A 21,888-nucleotide genomic window follows, 5' to 3' on the forward strand; every position below is an offset into this window, starting at 1 on the left:
ACCTCAATCATGGTTTTTGACGGTCTAAGAAAAAAAAAAGTACAATTGTTTTCCTTCTTGTGTTTTTTTTTAGTTTTAGCATACTATTTCCTCAGGTGAGGAAAACATTTTCCTTGAAGATATTTGGAAGAAATTTAATCCATTGATACAAAGGCAATTCAGTTTTATAACAGACCATATATTTTAACTATTATATAATCCTTTCTTTACATTTCTTGTTATGTAACCCTTTTTCCTTCTTTTGCCCTCACTTCAAGGCCTGAGCCCCAGGGGTTCTATTCTGGTAATCATTAGTACTTTACTTCTTTAGTTCTCTGGAGAAATGAACTTGTGGGGTACTCAGTAATTTATATTCAACAAATATTTCTTTTGTGTACACTTTGTGACAGAGGCTATGTTCTATGTCCATATATTCTGCTTGGGCATCAGATCAAAACTTTTCCAGGCAGTCAGTCCCGTAGCTATTTCTGTTTAGTTTCTGTGTTTCTTAGCTCTTTTAATAATAATTAACTTTTTCTCATTCTTTCCCTACCCTGTTTTAGAACCTTTTTCCTACTTGATCTCTATCATCATATGTTTTTCTTTTCTATCATCTGTATTATAATTTCTAAGCTAGACTGTTTCCTTTCTTTACTTCTGTCTTTAATCTTTAAAAGTTCTGAAGTTAAACTCTGCCATTTTGGATCATCCAGTGCAGCCATAATTTTACTAAATTTTCTTTTTTACTCTTAGTAATTTTTCACATCTTACCAGCACCTCTGGCCCTGTTCGTCAGTATAGTTATGATAAAAATAAAGGCCTTACAACAATACTAACATTTCTTTTATACTCTTGCCTTTCATTTGGGTTGCGCTGCAAATCAAAATCACATGGGAAGGAAGAAATGTTTTGGCAATGATGTTTAACAGCAAAAATGTTTTGAGGGACCTTTCCTTCAGTTTGTCTGGAGAAGGCATACTTTTTGAAAATTTTTTAGAAACCAGATATTCATATTTTATAATTAAATCAATCCATTAAATCCATATACACGGAGTCATTGTGTTTCATACTAACTTGAAGATCCAGAATAGGTGTGTTGGTCTTGTATTTATGAGCCAAATTTGGGAAAGAAGTTTTGTAAATTTGTTTTTGTAGAAAATCATTTGACACTCACCTATATTAACAAAAATTCATATATTAATAGACCTGTCAGTGAAATAAAAGTCACATGCTACAAATTCTGTCCATACATGAAATAAAACTAATATATCCAATATAGTCATATACTAAGCAGTTTTAAGGATCTCTTCTTCAGTTAAAAGAAAAACATAAATTTCAATTGCAAACATGCAATTTTTTAAAAAACAGAATTTTTTTTTTTTTTTTTTTTAAAGACAGGGTCTCACTCTGTTGCCCAGACTGGAGTGCAGTGGTGTGGTCATAGTTCGCTGTAACCTCAAACTCCTGGACTTAAGAGATCCTCTAGTCTCAGGCTCCCAAGTAGCTAGGACTACAGGCACGCTCCACCACACCCAGCTAATTTCTAAATTTTTCGTAGAGACAGGGTTTCACTATGTTGTCCAGCCTGGACTCAAACTCTTGGCTTCGAGTGAGCTTACTACCTCGGCCTCCCAAAATGTTGGGATTACAGGTGTGAGCCACCAGGCCCAGCCAAAAAATACAATTTAAAAAATTTACCTTTCCAGTTAAGTTCCCTGATAAAGCAGTAAAATTATAATAGGAAGTCATAAGTTTGTAGTGTTAATAGTCATCTCAAAAGTCTTAATATAGTATTCATTGTTGGCCATATTTAGAATCTAATATTTTTTAAAAATTATGTATTCTCATTCTTTGTTTTAAATAGCCCTGAAAAACCTGTGAGTGTGAAAATAAATATTGAAGATGAACCAAGAAAGAAATACCTGGATGCTGAAACTTCATTATAGAATTGAACCAAGAGAAATTATATAGAGAGAGATATATAGATATATACATATATGATGTGTGTGTATGATGTCATTATATAACAATATTGTATGTCATGCTATTTATGCATGACTACTGTTTTTTTTTTTTAAGTAGTGTCTGAAGTTTGTTATGAGCACCATGGAGATTCTGTATATAATGAAATGGTCTCTTAGAAGTGAGGTACATGATTCTTACTATTCAAATATTTATTCTGTTGGAAAAATTTTTTTCTATTCTACAATAGAGAAATGTGGAGAAATACTTTCAGTCTACTTTTCTTAAATCTCTTTGTTCATCAGTTGCAATTCATATCAACCTTAAGTGATATGTACTTTTATATATTTATAGTTTTTACATGAGTTTCTAAAGATTTTTACATATTATTTCACTTTTGTTAGTGCTTTATGGGAAGAACAGGGAGTCTTTATGCCAGTGCTATGGGAAAAATGGTAACATGTCATGCTTTTCTCTGTGTTTCAGTTCTATAGATGTCTATTATGTTTCACAAATGATGGCATTTTTTTTGGCCATAGAAGTGAATGTAGAACAATGGAAACTTTCTAAATAAGAACTATAGTTTTTAACCTTTATGTTTTAGAAAATGTTTTAAATTTTTAAAGCTCGTATCTATATTTCCATTGTGATAAGTAAAATTGCAGGTGATTTTATAATTGAACACCCATACCAGTCATAACTTGATGAATTTTAAAAGCTGTAAAATGTCAATTTGCAATAGTTAACTTTTGTTGCCTTTGTAGAATTTTTTTTCTGAATCCTTACACTCTTTTAGAGCCTATAATTCCCATTGTGTTTTCTGCCTTTGCTCTCTTTGTCTTACTGGTTTAGTTTGTATCAGGCTCAAGTTCTTGATTATTTTTCTATTATAAGTAGTGTGATTCAATAATCAGGAGTCAGAATTCTCTCAAGTGTGGGTTTATGATCAGTATTACTTTATTAAGAATTACTTGCATTTTCTGTTGTTATTTTATTGTGTAGATTATATTTAATAGATTGTTGCCTGTGATTTTATTTTAAAATATTATATTTATTTTAATTGATATGCTCAAATATTCTATAAACATTTGAAAAGGTAACATATAGAGTAAATTGTTCATGTAAATAGTTGGTGCTCACTTGCATTTATGTTCATTATCTGAAAGCAGTTAAGATTTTAGATCTTTGATATAAAGCACTGCCATATTTGTATTTTAAAAGGAAATTAGACATTTTATGTTTAGCTCAGATTGATGGCATTCTTCCTGTTTGGTGTTAATATTTGTTAGTTTTTGCTTTTCTGAGCTGTATTTTTAACTTCTAGCAAATCTTTTTAGTCATCTTTTACTCTTAGCTCCACATAAAATAAATAAATGTTCTTGTTAAGCCTGTAGGACTGGATGAATGGGGTTATGAAACTGATTTGGAAAGAAAATAATTTACAGAAATCTAATGAATATTGAGAAGCCACAGAAATATCAAAAATGGTAACATGAATATTAGGGTGAAAATTTTAATGAAATTCCAGTGCTCTCTCTAACCATTTAAAATTAAACACAAAAGTGTGAAGAATTGATCTTTTAGAGGATCATGAGGAATGCCAAAAGCTGATATTTTAGCAATTGTGGTGTTTTTAATTCATTCTAAACTACTTATTAACTAATGTAATTTCCTCATCTGAGACCATATTGTGAGATTCTAATTAAAATGATGGATTCAACTTTTGCCTCAGATGAGAGGTTGGAAATGTAGCTGCTTTTCTTTAGAAAATATAGCTGATATCATTTGGTACTGCCTAAAAAAGAGTTAGACTCTGTTGGCAATTGATAGAGTATTACCCATGGTGCTTATGATTGTTTATGAGCTTCCATTGAAGTGATTCTTTTTTATTCATAGCAGCATAATCCTTTCCGAAGACCCCAGTATTTGCTGCTATTTTTTAAAGTCCCCTGATGTACCTGAACAAGAGGATTTCCTCACATCATTTCCTTGTGTCTGGACATCAAAGGGTTAATAACTGTACTTATTTTACAGGAAGTGGTTTTAAAATTTAAACTGAAAACTACCTGGGATCATAGTGTCTCTGTGATTTTATTTAATTATGTATAATAATTATCCAGTGCCAGAAAAACCATAACTTGCAAAATACTTTGCTCTCAAAATGTTTTTACCATGCTTCTAATTGTTAATGGTTTCTGCTTTCTTTTGATTACTTGACTTACAAAATGATCTGATATGACTACTCCATTGAAGAGCAAAGGTAACTCATGTTTAAGTCATTAACTGCTTGTTTTAAGTGGTTATGATATTTCTTCCACTATTTTGAAAAATAACAATCATGAATAGCATTCATTTGCAAGACAGTGAAAGATACAATTTACTACATATGTTGATTTTTAAATGTTGCCTTAAATAGGTGTATATAAGCAGTAGTAATTGCTATGTACTGATTTACCTCAAGGTGCAAAATAATTAAAACTGTACATATTCCATTTACAAAATAAATTCAAATAAACAGTCCTGCACTTTCTTAGATGCCTTGATTCCCAAAATGGAGCTTAGTGCTACTGAATACCCTGGCCACAGAGCCACCTCAGGATATTCTTTTCTCCATCCTATTTTATTTATTTATAGATGTCTGTTTACAAAGACTGTAGTAAATCCTGATGCTGACCACATGAAATTTAGTTTCTTCTGAATGCTGTTTCAATCTAAAATTAAGCAGCTTTTGAGAAAATAATGAATTGACTTCCTTCCTTATGATAAAAGGATGATTCTGTATATTCTTTAATAATATTAGACATGCCCAGGTGAAGCACACCATCTTTCAGAAGAGTGTGTGTGTGTGTGTGGTGTGTGTGTTTATGAATGTATGTGTGTGAGAGTGTTAGCAGTCTTAAATCTCTTACGTTGTTTAAGAAAGCTTTGGTGTACCAGTGTTCATGTTTGCCAAGTCTTCTGTAAAAATGTGTAGGACAAAATTTTTATGTGCTGATGCGTATATAATATTTATAATGCAGATTTGTTTACCACTTAAAATTATAACTTTTGTTTTTCTCTATCCAAAAAAGCATTTCTGTTTCTTCCACATACTCAAAATTTCTGTGTGAGTATAATAGCTTTCTAACTTTTACCTTTCACAAAGGCAGGTTCAGAATTCCATAAAAAGACAAATGCCCGCTGAAACTGAGGTGTAACACCAGAGCTTGCTTTGTTTAAAGGATTATATCATGTACATCAGTTCTGTAAATGTGCTCAACAGTTTAACATGTGAATACTGTTTTAAAGTGCTCAGATTTCAGATGTGTAAGCCATTGATACAACATTGTAACTCAAAATGTTTATATTAAATAACTTAATGTTTTAAATTTATTTATGTAGATCACATGATTGTTACATATGCAGTGAAAATATGTGAAATGTCTTTTGGTTTATTCCAACAATTATTTATTTTTTAGCAAGTAAATTTAAAGACTTCAAGGACATTCAAAGTTTAAAATAGTGTTCAAATTGCAATATTTAGCGATTTTAATGTAAAATCTTTTTCCTAACTTTTCAAAAAGTAAAATGTCAGTTTTAGGAAAACATAGTTGGAAATGGAATCTAAAGATCGTTTTTAAATTAATTTAATTAGCACATATTGACTTCAACATTTGACTTGGAGTAATTGTTAAACCCCAGTTTTGTTTTGTTTTTTTAAATCAGATTTTTTTGCACATTGATTGCTTTTTTTATTGTGACTTTTCTTTTGTTGCTTTATTATTCAAGGTTTTGTTTTTTTTTTTTTTCCGGGGGGAGGTTGTCTTCTAATGTTTACTATGTTTAAATAAGCAAAAATTGAATTTTATTGTTCATTTATATAATATTTGATACCATGGTATAATTTCACAGTACAATTCCAATTTTTATGACTTTTATAATTACACTGATATTTTCTTTTGTAATAAAATCCAAAGTAAATTAAACATTTAAATTGTAGAACTGTTATTTTTCATTTATATGAAGTACAAGTCTCTACTGAGTCTATAATGTGAATGATCCTGCCTTTCAAATTTGTTTCATAATTGTTAGAGGAAAACTATTTTTTTGGAGATGTATTAAAGTTGATTGAGCAATAAAAGTCTACTTAATTAGTTTTTTGGCTATTGTCTTTACTTTGAACTTTGATTGTTAGAAGAGCTACATCTCTTTCTCAACTTGAGATGGAGTGGGGGAGGAGGGAAAAGAGTGATTTCTGTTTCCTACCACCTCATATTCATGTTTTTCTGTAGGAGAGAGACAGAGAAGAGGACAGTGAGAAAGAAAGGTGAAACAAAATAGTGTGTATTCTGCTATGATGTTTGATAGTTAAGAAATAGTGAAATTAAAGTCCTCTAAAAAAGGCTGTTCCATTTTTTCCCTATTTTAAGACAGGTCTAGACATTTTGCTATATGATGTAATGATTTGCATGATAGTAGTGAACTCTCACAAGCTCAAGGGTTTTTCTTTTTTGGTTTTAAAGCCTGTTTTTATTATGAATTCTTTCCTTACTAGCAAAGGACAGGTCTTGGATTGTTTTCCATCTAGCATGTATGCAACACTTTGTTCCTGTTTGCTGCACTGAAAAGCTTCTGATATCTCGCCTTGAATTTGATAACATTTGGAAGTAAGATGGGTAAATGTAGTTATGTTTTTGGAAATTTTATTTGAAAATTTTGTTTACATTTATTTTAGGAAAAATACTTTGTCAATTTATAATTACAATCTAGAGAAATTTAAGAATTTTTAGGAGGAGAGGGAGAAAGAGGAAAGGAAAAGAGTGAATTTTTGAACACTCATTTTTGTTTGATCTGTTTGGTTTTGCTAATTGAGGCTTATCTGAACTCTTGACTATCAGTTTTTTCCGTAGTTCACCTGTATGTTCCTACCTCTACGCTTTAAATGAAAACATTTCTGTTGTTGGAAAACCTTCCTTTCTGCTTCTATGCTATTCCTCCAAAGCCTGATTTAAATTCTGCCTTTACTTCAAATTGTTTTCAGCCTTCTGCTTTCAATCTGTAAGATCATTCTCACCCATCCATTTAAAGTGTGTTTGTGATTAATTATCCCTTTCTCCTAGACCATTAGTCTAGAGGCATTTTAGAAATTTTGGGAAGTGGTTTTGTCTTCTTGTTGGGTCCATCCTGATTGTCTATTTCAATGCATATTTAAGTTACCTTTATTCTTTATGCTATAGTTGGGACATTGTACTGTTTTACTTTTGAACTATATAATTTACATTATCTATGCATTATTCATTTCACGATAGTAAAAGGGGTATTAGAAAACAAAAAAGAGAGTGTTAGATCTTAACAGTTTCAAGCCCTGCTACATATGCTGTATAAGCTTGGTGGAAGACCCCTTTGCGGTCTTATATACCTTTATCACATTACGGAGCACAGTGTGGACTTAGCATTTGCAGATGATAGTGCACCTCTCTTCTAGCGTCGGTGTCATTCATGCCACTGCCGTCTTCCGTGCAACTTTCAGTTATTTTCAGGGAAGGCCCAAACATTAGTTTCAGACCCTGTTTTGCTGAGAAGTAGAAAGATGGGAAGCACAGTTGCTATTCTGATAAAGATTTAGATGTTCAGTGGTCTCACTGCTTAATATTTAGAATCATATGTAGGATACTTTACTTTCTACTCAGCATAAGTCTTTCTGCCCCCGTCACCTTTTTGTTTTTTGATTGGTAACATTAATCCTGATGTTTTTATGTTCTCTTGAGGTTTAATCAGTTCCCCTGTATTTACCGGAGTTTGGCTTTCATCTCACTTTTTTACATTTCTGAAATAGGACCTTTTTTAATTAAAAAAAAAATGCTTTCAATTATACAAACCCAAGCATTGTTATCCTACTGGGCCTACTTATTATTCAAAGTAGAGGAACATTAGGGAAGGGTTCACTGTATTCATTTAAAATCAAGTTTTGGGAGATTTAATCACCAGATTGACACAAAAATAGGCATTTAGAGTGATATTAAGATGGTATTAAGTAGGGTTCTGTACAAGAAATTGTCATGGGACCATAATTGGGGTTAAGACTGGGCTCTAGACTCCATCACTTACTGGCTCTTGCCATGTTGGACTACTTAGGAAACTTGTGCCCCCGTTTTATATCCAAATTATGATAAAAAAATGACTAACAGCTGATGTGAAGAGTAAGTGAAATAAAATGAGGAAAGAATTTGGATAGTGCCCAGCATAAAATTGAGCACTCAATAAATTTGGTATTTTTCAATCTTTTAAAAGCTCCATAATGTTACGTATCTTTTTAAAGCTTTAATGCAATTCACAATTTTTAAAGAAGCTTCAGAATTTTACAAAAGGTGAAATGACTTGCCCAAGACAACAAAACAATCTGGTGATAGGTGTGCCATACAGATCTCTTGAATCCCAGGTCACTCTTACTTTTGCAGCATCATGCAGTGCGCTTGAGCAACTGAAAAATGTTTTCATAACATATGAAAGCTATTTAACATGTTGCATTGATTTCTTATCAAGTTAAATCTTTGAAAGAGAATTGATTTGATTTTTAGCCCTCTGCAATTCTTGAAGTTAAACACCCCAGGATGAAGCTGTTCTTTCCCGCCGAAGTTTGGGCACCCCAAGTCCAGAAGACCTTACGGCGTTTAGGAGACCTCGGTAGCTCTGTGGCCGGGCCAAGTGCCTGCAGCACAGCTTTAAGGCACTTTCTGCCTCGTTTCTTGCTTCCAGCGGGCTGGACCCAGCTTGTTCTCCGGTTGCTACAGCAACTCTGTGGCAGGCGTCATCTGTCGCTAGGCGCTGTGCACTTCGTAGCATGGCCGTTCTCTATTGGCTGAGGTGCGGGGGTTGGAGGAAGAAGCGTCGGCATTGGCTCAGCCGGCGCCGGTTGGTAGCCTGAAGGCGGATTTGACTGAAAAACCGACGGTGCAGCCGGCCGCTGTGCCCCCGAGGTTGAGGGGACCAGGCGTGGACCGGAGGGAGGGCGGGACCCCCGATCTGGAGCAGCGGGCGACCGTGGCAGGCACGATGAGAAGGGCGGTTTGGAGACTGGCTTGAAGGAGGGGCCGTCCCTCCGGCGCGGTGAGTGGGGCGCGCGGAGCGAGGCGGGTCTGCGGGGAGACGCTCCCAGCTCCCCGCGGGGCGGGGCGGGAGCCGCGGCAGCCGGCTGCGCTCAGCGACAGGCGGGGCAGAGAATGTGGGCTCTCAGGTAGGTGAGGCGCTGCGTGAGCCAGTCTCAAAGCAGATGGGTTTGTGTTGGACGGATGGATGGCGGGCAAGTGCCATCAAACAAATGGAGCCTGAGTGTGTCCTTTCCGATCTGCTCAGACGCCTCTGGAGGCTAGTTGTAAATCTCTATGAGCGTCGCTTTTCTGCCTTGCCTTAAATGATGCCGCTCTGATTTAGGGCCTCTGCTTTCCTGCTGCCCCTGGTCTGGTGATACCTAGAAAGCCTCCACCTTGAGCCTAGCCTGCTCCACTAGGCACCAGGCGCCAACATCATCTAACTGCCCGCTAACTCTCCACACGGGCAACCCTAAATGCCGTCTTCCCCCACCGACCCTCAGCAGACTGCTACTGCCCTTGGATTCCCTATTTGGGGCGCTATCATCCACTCAGTTATCAAAATTCACACCCAGGGCAGCAGCCTTGACTCTGCATCTCCAACAATTATCAAGGCTACATACACCTTCTTAATAAATGTTGAATCGGTTCCCACATCACCATCTCCATTCTTAGTATTTTATAATTTCCACCAGTCCCTTTGTTAGTTTCAACGCCCTGGCTTCCCTGATTTTGGTCTGGTTCTGTCTAACCTATCTTCCCCACCACTGATAGACTGACTGATCTTTTTAAAAAGCATATAGGGGCATTTCCCTTTCCTGCTTAAAGTCATGCAAAGAGTTTTCATTACCCTAATCTAATCCTTAGGTAGGGCATCTATCAACAATTCCATTTTATTTGTTTCCAGAACATGCCACATTTTCTCTTGTGTGTGGTAATCTCACCTGTTGCTCACTGCCTAGGATGGACTCCTTTTTTCCACCCTTTCTACCCATGCCCTCACTCCCCAATCATTCTTTGTGTGTTGCCTGATTATTTTTCTACTACTTCCTCTAGACTCTCTCTCTGTGAGAGACTCTCTGTGTGAGAGAGGGCAGAGACCATGTTTGTCTTACCATTGTTATACTTCCAGCAGCTAGCCCAGTACAAGGCATGTAGCAGGTGTTCAACAAATACTCGCTAAATGAATGAATCTCTAAAATGAGAAGTTTTTATTTTTCATGGCATCGTTATTGGTTCCAGAAAAGTCAAAAATAACTTCCAGCCAATAAAGCTTTTTTTAAAAATAAAAGCTGAGTGTTTAATTTACAGGTTTTACTTTAATTTCAAGGCCCTTAGTTGGAAGCTATATTTCAATGCACAGTCTGTATTTCATGCCATAGTCATTATCATGGCAGCTGTTATGATGTTGCATAAATTTAAAAAGGTAGAGAGAGAGAGAACAGCATGGTTTGCAAGAAGAGCTAAGCTTTAGAGTTGTATACAGGTGGGTTTTAGCATTTTACCTCTGTGGCCCTTAACAAATTACTTAGCCTCTAATCAGCTTCTTTATCAGTCTTTTGATTCAGTCAAGCACAATTTCTTGGACACCATCCTGTCATTATACACAATACATTTATTGACCATTTAGTAGGTCCAGGGCTCCATGCTAGATAAGGGCAAGGCAAAAGAAAGTGCAACCTGTAAAATCCTCACTTGTAAAATGGGATGGTTGTGAACATTACATGAGTTAATATGGACAAATCTCTTAGAACAGTGGTGGGTACATAGGAAGTGCCATGTAAGTGTTAGCTATTTGTGTTATGTTCTCCTTGGGGCAGAGACATAGGCAAACAGGAAAACTAAAGCAGGATGAAGGGACAGAAAGTGTCAGCTTGGGGATAAGGGTCCGTGGCTTGGATTGGGGAATGACCTTTATATTTTTGAAAAATTTGATCTTCAGAGAAAAGTGAACTTTAAACATGCTCATGTATATGCCTGACATGTATCATAAGAAAAAGAATATGAGCACTGAATAAAATACATGATTTTTCATTTGGTGAAATAATCCCTCATACTTATCTATAGGTCAGACTTTCCCTCATCTCAGCTAAAATCTACAATAGTCATAATAAAGATCATGCATATACTTAAGTTTGTAGAGTTGGCATCCACTCAGGGCTTATTAAATCTTGTTTTAGGATTAGTTATAATGGACATAGATTCTAGCTTCAAAGCAGTCAGCAGAGTCAAAGTGTTAAAATGATAATCAGTTGGCTCATATCCAGAAAAGAGACTTTGAAAAGCCCTCTTATAAAAATTAAAATAAGAACTAGAAGCAGGGCAGATAAGGCACAGCAGCCATAACATTGACCCTGGGCCATCAGGAATTTAGTGTATTTTGCAAAATAGGAGAATTTTTAATTAATTTGAAAGAAGTATATATAAAGTAATATTTGTTTATTAAAGAGGTAAACATTTCTCTAGAATAAAGATAGGCAAATAGAAAGATGGATAAATGCCACCAATAAATGAGAGTTAGTACCACATAAGATTAATAGGGAGGGCTCTGCCTAACTTCAAATCCTGCTCTGCCACCTACCAGCTGTGTGACCTGGGCAAATGACTTAACTTCTCTAGGCCTCGTTTCCCTCCTTTGTAAAATGGGGACAATAATGGCAGCCACCTGTAGATTTGTTAGGAAAATATATTGGGTGATGTATGGAAAGCACTTAGAACAGTGCTGGCACGGAGTAACCATCACGTAAACATTTGTTCTTATTGTTATTGCTAGATATGAGATCTTGGCCACGTTACCTAACTTTTTAGTGCCTTAGTTTCTTCGTCTATAAGTTGGAGATACAATACTACTCACCTAATAGGGTTGTTTTGAGGATTAAATAATATACTAAAGTGCTTGTAAGAATAAGCCTTATGAGGTTTAAAACATTAAAATAAAGACATTTGTGACATTGAAATTAAAACCTATTTTAAATTTTATGTCAAGGGCTCAAAATCAGTGAATGTATACAAATGATTTAAACACAAGCTCTTCAAATGAAGTAATAATATTACCAATGATGTTTACAACAGCTATCATAACAATAACTTACATTTCAATAATTGTTGACAATTCTAAAGGGATTTCACTCTATTTTGTCCAGACTATCCACCTTGTCATAGGAAAATTGTTATTTCTAATTTTTGGTAGATTAGGAAACTAATAGAGATGTCCAGGGACATACCTGAGGTCACTCAGTGGGCAAGTGGAAACCAGGTCTCCTCTATCACTCTCACTCCTTTTGACTATATCCCAGTGGTGTAGCCAGAACAATTCACATTCCCAAACTTGTAAACTCGCATCAGTGGAGACTGTCGCATTCATATGATGTACATGTGTATGCTACACTTGATATAATGTGAATATTCATAGTCCTTAAGGAAATTTTATTGTCCTGTTCATATATACTTGAGGTAATACATATTTAAAACATGAATGCATTACTGTATATTATTTTCTTTGTGGCTTCCTTTTATTTATATAGAGATTTTTAGTCAAACCAACATTCTGTAATCACCGGATACTGGTCAGCTGGGGCAAACTTAGCATTTGCTGATATTTTTTCGTTATCTTTTCTCCCCGTATCTAAATAATCATGGTCCAACTATACTTGGAGCTTCTCAATCATTTGTTCATTAATGAATTCATTCAGCAGTCATCTGTTGAATACATCTTTTGTTGTAATCTAGGAATTATATGCTAGATCCCGGGGATGAGCCAAAAGACTGTCTTTCCTGTGCTTGACTGGTTTACAGTAAACTAAGGGAGGTGGACATAGGTATTTATTGAATTATTGCCTGAATCTGCCTCTTTATCAAGAGCTGCAAGGTGGTGCTTGGCAGCGCTGTGACCCTGTCTAGGAGTTCAGCTCAAAGAATGGATATTTGAGTTGAGACATGAAGGACAAGCCTTCCAGGCCTTTCCATACCAATGTAGCCATTGAGTCTCAGCGTGAAGACCTGGGCACATTCAGGAGAAGCAGCTCTGGGGCAGGCCTTAAGGGCAAAGTGTCAGTGGCAGCTGGCCAGGGGGCCAAGGCATCAATCACATGCAACAACGCCTCACAGGCCTTGGTAAGTTTTTTTTTTTTTTATCCTAAGAGAAATGGGAAGCCTATAAAGGCTATATTGATTAGATTCATACCATAAAAAGAGTGCTATTGTTGCTGTGTGGAGAACATATTTTTTGTTGTTGTTAGGGAGAGAGAAAAATTGGAAGTTGGGAGATCATTTAGGAAGTGATTATGGTAGTTCAGGCGAGCGACAAGGTAATCTTGGACTAGGGTGTTAGTAGTGAAGATGGAGAGAAATGAACAGACAAGAATTGTATTTAGTAGAAAAATAAATGGGACGTAGTGACCTAGCCTTGGATATGGGGATGAGAAAGAGGAAGGTGTTATTTTTCTGAGGTCTGTGTCAAAGGTCTCTGTTTGAGACTATCTTATTTGAGACTGTATGGTCATTCTCCTTGCCTAATATAATTACCTCTGGTCTTCCTGCCACTTAATGTAGTTCATTTGTATTCCATGAATGCTCTAACATTACTTCAGGTAGATTTCTCTTTATTCAAAAGAGTTGGCCAAAGATTAATAGAAGTGATAATAGACTAAATGAGCTGCATGTAAATGTTTTAAATTTCTAAGAAAAAGAGTATTGCTTCCAAACTCCTTAGCCGTTAGGAGTTCCACAAGCTGGCTGCAGCTTGCTTGTGGAACTTCCTTTTCCCAACATTCGCCTCTCTCCAGCTCCAGCTCAACTCATCTATTCACTGTCTCCCAAAACCATTTTCAGGATCTTGCCTCCATCCCTTTGTTCTGGCATGTTGTTCACATACCCTCCCCATCCTTCTGACCCTCCTCAAGCCCCCAGTTCAAGAAGCCTTTCCATAGTTTTTCAACCCACAATGATCATTCTTTCCCTGATTTCTTTCAGTTTATAATCTCATTTAGAAATTATTTTTTTTTGCTTTGTGACATTTCTAGTCTCCTTATTTAATCGATTGTATTAGGCTGAACCATTAAAATTGGTCTTTTTTAAAAAAGCACCATTTTCAGCAGTTTCATGTGATTTAACCTACATGCTTATGATTTCACACACACACTGGGGTGTGGAGGGATTCTTTTTATAGTGCCCAGTATTGTCTTGTGCACAGGCAGAGCATAGTAAATATTAAAATACACTTAACATATGTTATCAGGTGAAATTTAATTTAATTTTATGGCTCAGAAAGTACTTCTAGTTTTTGCAGTGCCACCAAATGTTATAAACATCAATTTGTTTATTCAGTGTTGTTTTCACCTGTAGAGGTTCTAGCAGTTTGGGTTGAATCTAATCTGTACTTACTTTATGATTTATTATAATGATAGTTAACTATTTTTTAGAAGACGTTATTGACCATGTCTTATTCAGTGCTGTATCTTCAGTACCTGCGTATACTTACGGACTCAATAAATATTTCTTAGAGGAATGAATGAATATCATTGTCACCTTTCTCTTTCTCACAAAAACAGAGAATAGAATGCAATCTTATTATGTTTGGGGTCAATGAGAAAAGAGAAATTTAACTTTACTTATTTTTGTTGATTGGTTAATATAGATTCTTCCTTCACATCATCTGGACCTTTTTCCTCCTTTTTAGTACCATTACTTAATATGTGGGTCATAGGTTCATTTGCTCTAACATAGGCATATTATAAACTATATTATGAGTAGACTTGGGTGCTGTAGCTGCCACACAAGGCACAAACACAACAACATATCACAAATATGGTTGTGCAATGACAGTTGAGGGAATCCATAGAATCTACATTCATATCTGCAGATATTTCCCCTTATAACAAAAGACATGAGTTTGAATGGGAACAAGTCATGAAAATAGGAGATTATAGTGGTGGTGTCTGTTGTCACATGTTCTGGTTAATTTTGGAGCAGCACTCTTAGATCAACTTGGGTTAGTATTATTAGCTAGAGAAGTATCTATCATCATAGTAGGTGGCTAATAACTATTTGGAGGAATATGTGGGAGAGGGTCAGAATACTATTAGAATTCCTATTTTTTAAATCCCCAAGTGCTTGTTTAAATATGAAACAGGAAATTGCTGAAGTATAAATTATTTGCACAAAGAAGGTGTCAAGTCTACTGACTCAGAGCAAGGCCATGCTAATAATACTTGCCGTCAGCTAGGGACAGGTTCTGTGGCAACTGTGTCTTTGTTTCCTACCATATGATGATTCAAATATACCACCTACATATTTCACATGAGTGAACCAGGATGAATGAATGAATGAACGTTTGTAAGCACCCCAAAGTCCAGGAGATGAAGTTATGCAAACATCAGTTGGTTAAGGGACAATGTCAACAAGTTCTCTCTTTCCCATCTTCCCTGGAGTTTTCCATTAATAATGATTGAGACCCTGAAGGTGAACTGGGTTTTGTTCTCCTTCTACTCTTAAAAGTGCTGTGTGGCCTTGGACTCATTTTACCTCTCTGGGCCTTAATTGCCTCATCTGGTAAACGAAGGGAGCTGAATCATGGTCTGCAACTGATGGCCTGTAGATCTGTTTGTTTGGTTAACCTGTGCAAGTATTTTGTCTTGTTTTGGGAGAGTATGCCTTCTCAGGTATGATCGAAGCTCCACTGCTCTCTGTTGTCTACACTGTTCTTATTCATTTACACTCTGTCCCTGGGCCTGGAAGGTGTTAGACCCCTGATACTGCATGTTCTCTAAAGTTCTTTGGTGTCCTAACTGTCTCTGTTCTGCCGACTCCACACATATTTCCCACTGAAGAATAATAACAATGTAATATAAGGGATAAAATCAAGACCAAAGGTTAGACTAGAGAACCAGACTTCCTTTTTGAGCTGTAATAGGTATAAGTAAGTCATGTTTCTTACAGGGTTTCCTCAACTTTTTCCTCACTTTACTTTGAAAATGTGTGTGTGTGTGTGTCTGTGTCTGTCTGTCTGTCTTATTTTCCAGCAATTTGACCAATTTAACTTGACACTTTCTGTGCAGGATATATAGTTTTCTAGAGTACACATAATTTGAAAAGACTAAGCACCATGTATCTACGAAATTAAGTGCAAATATTCTTTGTAAAAAGAAATCTCTTTCTCAATTCTCTAAGCACTTTAATTACATAACCTGGTCAAGTGAACAATGAATTTTAAGTGTTTGTTTTGAACTAATTTCAACACATAAAAACTACAGAACTAGAACAGGGAGTTCTCATATACCCTTCACTTGGCTTCCCCTAATGTTAACATCTTGCATCACCATGGTACAATCATCAAAATTAAGAAATAAACTTTTAAATGATACATTTTATCATGTTTGTCTTATTTATGGCTGCTCAATGTGAATTTTTATCTTATTTTAACCACTTTTTCAAAGAACCGCTATTAGAGAAATTTTAAGAAAAAATATGTACAGTAAAGGAATTAGAAAAATGCTTTTTCATTGTGCATTGCCAGTTAGTTATGTGGCTGAAAGCTCCCTAAGTTCATTTAATCTGTCTTCTTGAGCACAGACAGAACTGTAACTTGTCATCTAATGTGGAAGTTTAACCGTAGTTCATCAAAAGGAATAGAGACTCTTCATTGTCAGTGCAAGGAAGTTCCAACTTCCTTGTGTGGTAGGGTTCATAGCAGTCTATTTTAGTGCTTTTTCCAAATAATAAACTTGTTATAGCCAACGTGGTGATTAACTTTAGTCATGCTAAACTTTTACTGTTATTGCTTTATAAGTGCTGGTTTTGGCTGGGCTCCGTGGCTCACGCCTGTAATCCCAGCACTTTGGGAGGCCCAGACCGGAGGATTGCTTGAGGTCAGGAGTTTGAGACCAGCCTGAGCAACACAGTGAGACCCTGTCTCTACAAAAAATAGAAAAATTAGCTGGGCATGGTGGTGTGTGCTTGTAGTCCAAGCTACTCGGGAGGCTGAGGCAGGAGGATCAGTTGAGCCCAGGAGTTTGAGGTTGTAGTGAGCTATTATGATACCACTGCACTCTAGCCAGGGTAACAGAGTGAGACTTTGTCTCAAAAAAAAAAAAAAAAAAAAAAGTGCTGGTTTTTAAACTATTAGGGAATGTAGTAAATAAAGTAAAATATTTTCAAAGATGCAACCTATGTGATTAATAGGAAAAAATACATAAATATATTTGTGGGAGATTTCCCATAATGATTCAAATGACTCTCTGTTTCATATTTAGTAAAGGTGAGGCCACTTAAGAATCTTTTGAGCAGGTAAGACAACCATGGAATGAAAACAGATTTCCAGATGGAGGATCTGAAAACCATATCATGAATGCTCACTACGTTATTTAGTTAGTGGGTTTATATTGCACAATTTAGATTAATTACAGTCAATTAGGTAATTTTACCGTGGCATACATTTCTTTCTCTGTCATATGTGTTTACCCTGCAATTACCAAGAGATCACAAGCAAATGAGGTGTGTGTCTCTGAGGACTTCTTTAGCATTAACCCAAATTTCAAACAGTAGAAGAAAGGAATTACTTTTAAGGGTTTCTTTTTAAAAATCAGTTAATAAATTCAGTGCAGTCAGAACTGTGATTATGTCTGTACTTGTCTAGGGCTGTAAACACCAAACCCGTTTTTTATATTGTGAGGTATGGAAAGATCTTTTCTCTTCCCCCTGAGATAGTATACAGGCCCCATGATGGAGGTGTACAAAGTACAGACACTGAAAATTTCTGTTTTTTTTTTTTTTTTTTTTTTTTTTGAGATAGGGTCATGCTCTGTTGCCTGGGCTATAGCATAGTGGTGTCATCATAGCTCACTGCAACCTCATACCCCTGGGCTCAAACGATCCTCTTGCCCCAGCCTCCCAAGTAGCTGGGACTACAGGTGTGTACCACTTACACCCAGCTAATTTTAAAGTTTCTTTTTTTTTCATAGAGATGGGGTCTCAATATGTTGCCCAGGTTGGTCTTGAATTCCTGGCCTCAAGCAGTCCTGCCTTGGCCTCCCAAAGTGCTAAGATTTACAAGCATGAGCCTCCGTGCCCAGACAAGTTTCTGTTTTTAAAGTAACATGCATTTGGTTTTTATATATAATCTTTCACGACTGTATATTTAAAAAACCAAATTAAATTTCAGCATTCCCATTAGACTCAAAGAAAAATCCATGTGGGTACAAGTGTTTGTGTAGCAAGTGTTATAATCTCTTTGGCTTCATTTCATCTGTAAAATAAGTGTTAGAGAATCTGTGATTTTCTATTTTTATTTTTAGCAATGGAATCCTTTACCCAAATGAAACTTGTACACAGAACCCCAGAAGTAAGACAGCTTCGGTTTAAGTGGGGAGTCCACATTTAGCTTTAACTACTCAGCCACAGTTCTCCCCTCCTAGGCTCACCTTGCCCTCTTCTGGTTGTCGTGGAATTGACAATCACTGGGTTAGTCCCGTTAGGCTTTGTATTTAGGGCTGAGGTTCTCAAAGAATCATCTAGAGTCGCTGTGAAAATAATTCTGTTACTTGAAAAGACAGACTTCAGTCATCTAGCCCAGTGCTATTCAGGTGGTCTTCACACTGGCATGTTACTGGTCCATGAGGATATAAGGATAGAAATTGAGAGTAAGAATTTAGAAATATTTACAGCAATTCGACATAGCCATGACATCCAAGCACATGATCAGTGGACTTGTCTCAGTGAACAAGATGTGGACAAAATGTATCAGTCTTTAAAAGATTGGAAATAAAAAAAAAAACTTCTTTCCACAGTTTCATAAGCACTGTGATTAATATTATCTTACATAGAATTCTAACTATCCTGCAAATGACTGAATAAATAATTCCTGAATGCATTCAGGATTATTGCGACATTACACATGCTCATCAATTGATCTGATTTAGAAAAGAGCTTTGTGAAATTTGTTGAACTAAAAGAGTAATGACACAGTTTTCTTTAAAAATAATCCCTTATTCATGCATCCATTTATTAGGTCTTGCATTCAATAAATATTTATTATTTGCCTACCTTGTGTCTGGTGAATAAGAGAAGCCCAGTCCCCCCTGGTCTTATGTGGTGATCAGGCAATTGCAATATCGAATGTATAGGTTCGCAATGGGAATATCAGCTGCTCTGGGAGCACTAAGAAGAATCACTGGACTTGGGAGGTCAGAGGAAGCTCTAAGCCTAAAAATAAATAACTATGAAAAAGCAAATAACTGTCAGACTTTGGTAAGAATAACTTAAGTCACTCCTTACAGATTATGACACAAATATTTTTCGAGTGCTTATACTGTGCTTGCAATGTGCCGTGCACTGTGCTATGTGCTGTTCTATGTGTGGGGATATATTTTTAGATGAAACAGACACAAGTCCCTGCTGTGTAGGGCTTAGGAGCTAGTTCAAGGAAACCAATGGATGGATAAGAGGATTTCCGGTGTTGCTGAGCTCCGGGGGGAAATAAAGCAGGGTGCTGTGTAAGTATGAGTGTGTGGGTGTGACCGTGCTGCAGAGGTTCATCAGAGGAGCCCTCACTTAGGAGGGGACATCTGAACTGAGAACTTCAAGGACACAAAAGAGCCAGCCTGAGCAAATGAGAGGGGAACAGCAAGCAGCAACTGCCAAGGCTTTCAGGCAAGAATAAGGTTGACATGTTCCTGGGCACAAATGGTCTTAGTCCGTTTTGTGCTGTTATAATAGAATACCCCAGACTGGGTAATTTATACAGAATAGTTCTGCAGGCTAGGCTAAATCCAAGATCAAGGTGCCAGCAAGTTTGGTGTCCGGTTAGTACCTGGTCCCTGCTTCCAAGATGGTGTCTTGAATGCTGTATCCTCTGGCAGGGAGGAACACTTGCTCATATGGCAGAAGAGTGAAAGAGCAAAGAGAGAACTTGCTCCTGAAAGCCCCCTGTTAAAGGCATTAAACCCACCCATGAGGTCAGAGCCTTCAGGGCCCACTCACTTCTCAGAGGTCCCACCTCTTAATACTGCTACAGTGGCAATTAAATTTCAACATGAGTTTTGGAGGGGACAAATATTAAAACCATAGCAGTTGGCATGTTTATGGGTTCATTTTTCTCCCTAGAAAGCCAGCATGGCTAAAGTGGAGTAAGCAAGAGGGAAAGGGCAGGAGGCAAGCTGAGCCAGGTGAAAGGGTCATGGTTAAAAGCCAAGTGCAAAAGAAGACCACAGAAAGGTTGTAAGCCACAGAGAGGCATGATCTGATTTACATTTTAAAATAATCTGTCAGGTTCCTATGGATATAGACGCACATGGATGGAAGCAGTGAGGAGGCTGTAACAGTGATCCAGCCAAGAGAAGATGGCAGCTTGGATTAGGGTGACGGCTGTGGGAGTGGAGAGAAGGGAAAGCTGACTAGTTTTGCTGATGGCTTGAATGTGGGAGGTAGAGGAAGGAGAGGGATCAAGAATGTCACCTGACCTTTTGTGTAGAGAGATAGGGTGGTGCCAGTTACTGAGATGGGGAGCTCTAGGGGAATTTGATACTGGGGGTAAGGTTGAGAGTTCCGTCTGGGCATGTTAAATTTGGGATACCCATTAGATACCCAGATGGTGACTTCGTGAATTCAGCAGGTCAGGAGTGGACATAGAAATTTAGAATTACGAATGGTATGTAAAACCATGGAACTGCAAAAGATCCCTTAGGGAGAGGGAATAGATAGAGAAAAGAGAGGACCAAGGACTGAGCCAGCTACTAGGCCAGGAGGACGTGCTAGTGTCTGGAAAGGTGAAGCAAAGGAGGAGGAAATTTAACTCGGTAGTGGAGAGCCATTGCAGTAGGCTCTGTTTGCTCAGTTAGTATCCAGAACAAAGGTTCTTGTACCCTCATTATCCACAGCTCTGCCACATGGAATCGGTGATCCAGATAATGTGGATCATGTGGGCACTCTGTCCAGAGCATCTCTGATGCCTTATGACTCTCTGTGTGTCCTGGGCATTGGCTTCGGTGTTCTTTTGCTTCTAACTGCCAGTTCCTGTGTCTCATTACTCAGAGGACTGCCCCCAAGCTACTGGGGTCTCTGTACCCCCAGGCACTCCTGTTATGGCTGAAGCTACAGAAATATGAGAACCAGGCTCCCTTTTTTCAGATTTCCACAACTTTGAGGCATAGTCTCCATTCCAGAGTTGATTCAGTGTGGAATCAGTCTGAAGCTACCCTCTGGAGAGCTTTTGCCTTGGCTAGCACCCCTGCCTGACCTCTATTGGGAACACTTCCTTCATAGGTTGCCAGCCCCAGGGCATCTTAATTTAAGATGTGAACTGCACTTCCCTCCACCTCCATTTTGGATTGTAGACATTAGTGTAGTGAAATCATTATTGATAATTTAAAATGAGATTATAATAAATATTTTAAAGCATTCCCAACTTCTCAAAGTTTTTTCAGAATGGTTGCCATTTTAGCTGCCATTAAGTGGAAAGGATTTTGTTTTTTATCCTAAAGGCAATTGTCTGTTTCTACTGACACTGGTGAATTTGTTGTTATTCTTTAATTAAGTGAAACATTTCCAGAGAGTTATCTATATTCACTCTTCCAGCTCACAGAGTACATGTTAATCTCAAACTGATAAAACTATTAGATGATTATTTTCTGTTCACACAACCAGTCAATAAAATTCTGGAGATTGAGCAAGAGAATGAGACAGGATGTTTACCAGGGTTTGCTAGTTGCAAATGTGATCTCCTTCTAGCAGCAGAAGCTTGTGAGCTTTTCCACACATGCTCATGTGCACATCATTGGGGCTTTCATCTCCTACTTCTAAAACAGTCTGTAGCTATGATTTGAGGAGAAATTTGAAGCCATTGGCAGGCCAATGTATCTATGTAGAATTTTCTTTCTGTCCTTGAGGG

General features: G+C 37.1%; 2 protein-coding genes across 7 annotated transcripts in view; both read left to right on the forward strand.

The window, feature by feature from the left end:
* SLC4A7 (solute carrier family 4 member 7) overlaps positions 1-6,076 on the forward strand; it is a 112,765-nt gene extending 106,689 nt beyond the window's left edge. For all 4 annotated transcript variants that reach the window (XM_045537795.1, XM_045537767.1, XM_045537779.1 and 1 more), the window contains one exon: positions 1,844-6,076. In XM_045537795.1, coding sequence (XP_045393751.1) covers positions 1,844-1,925 — 82 coding nt within the window. In that variant the 3' untranslated portion in view covers positions 1,926-6,076. The remainder of the gene's footprint in view (positions 1-1,843) is intronic.
* A 2,716-nt stretch (positions 6,077-8,792) lies between these two features.
* NEK10 (NIMA related kinase 10) overlaps positions 8,793-21,888 on the forward strand; it is a 219,079-nt gene continuing 205,983 nt past the window's right edge. The window contains exon 1 of one of the 3 annotated variants that reach the window (XM_045537824.1): positions 8,793-9,027. The gene's annotated coding sequence lies outside the window, so the exon portion shown is untranslated. The remainder of the gene's footprint in view (positions 9,028-21,888) is intronic. The other 2 variants (XM_045537804.1, XM_045537820.1) reach the window with 2 other exon arrangements.

This window comes from Lemur catta, chromosome 1 (genome assembly GCF_020740605.2).
Source record: "Lemur catta isolate mLemCat1 chromosome 1, mLemCat1.pri, whole genome shotgun sequence".
Classification (NCBI taxonomy): Eukaryota; Metazoa; Chordata; class Mammalia; order Primates; family Lemuridae; genus Lemur; species Lemur catta.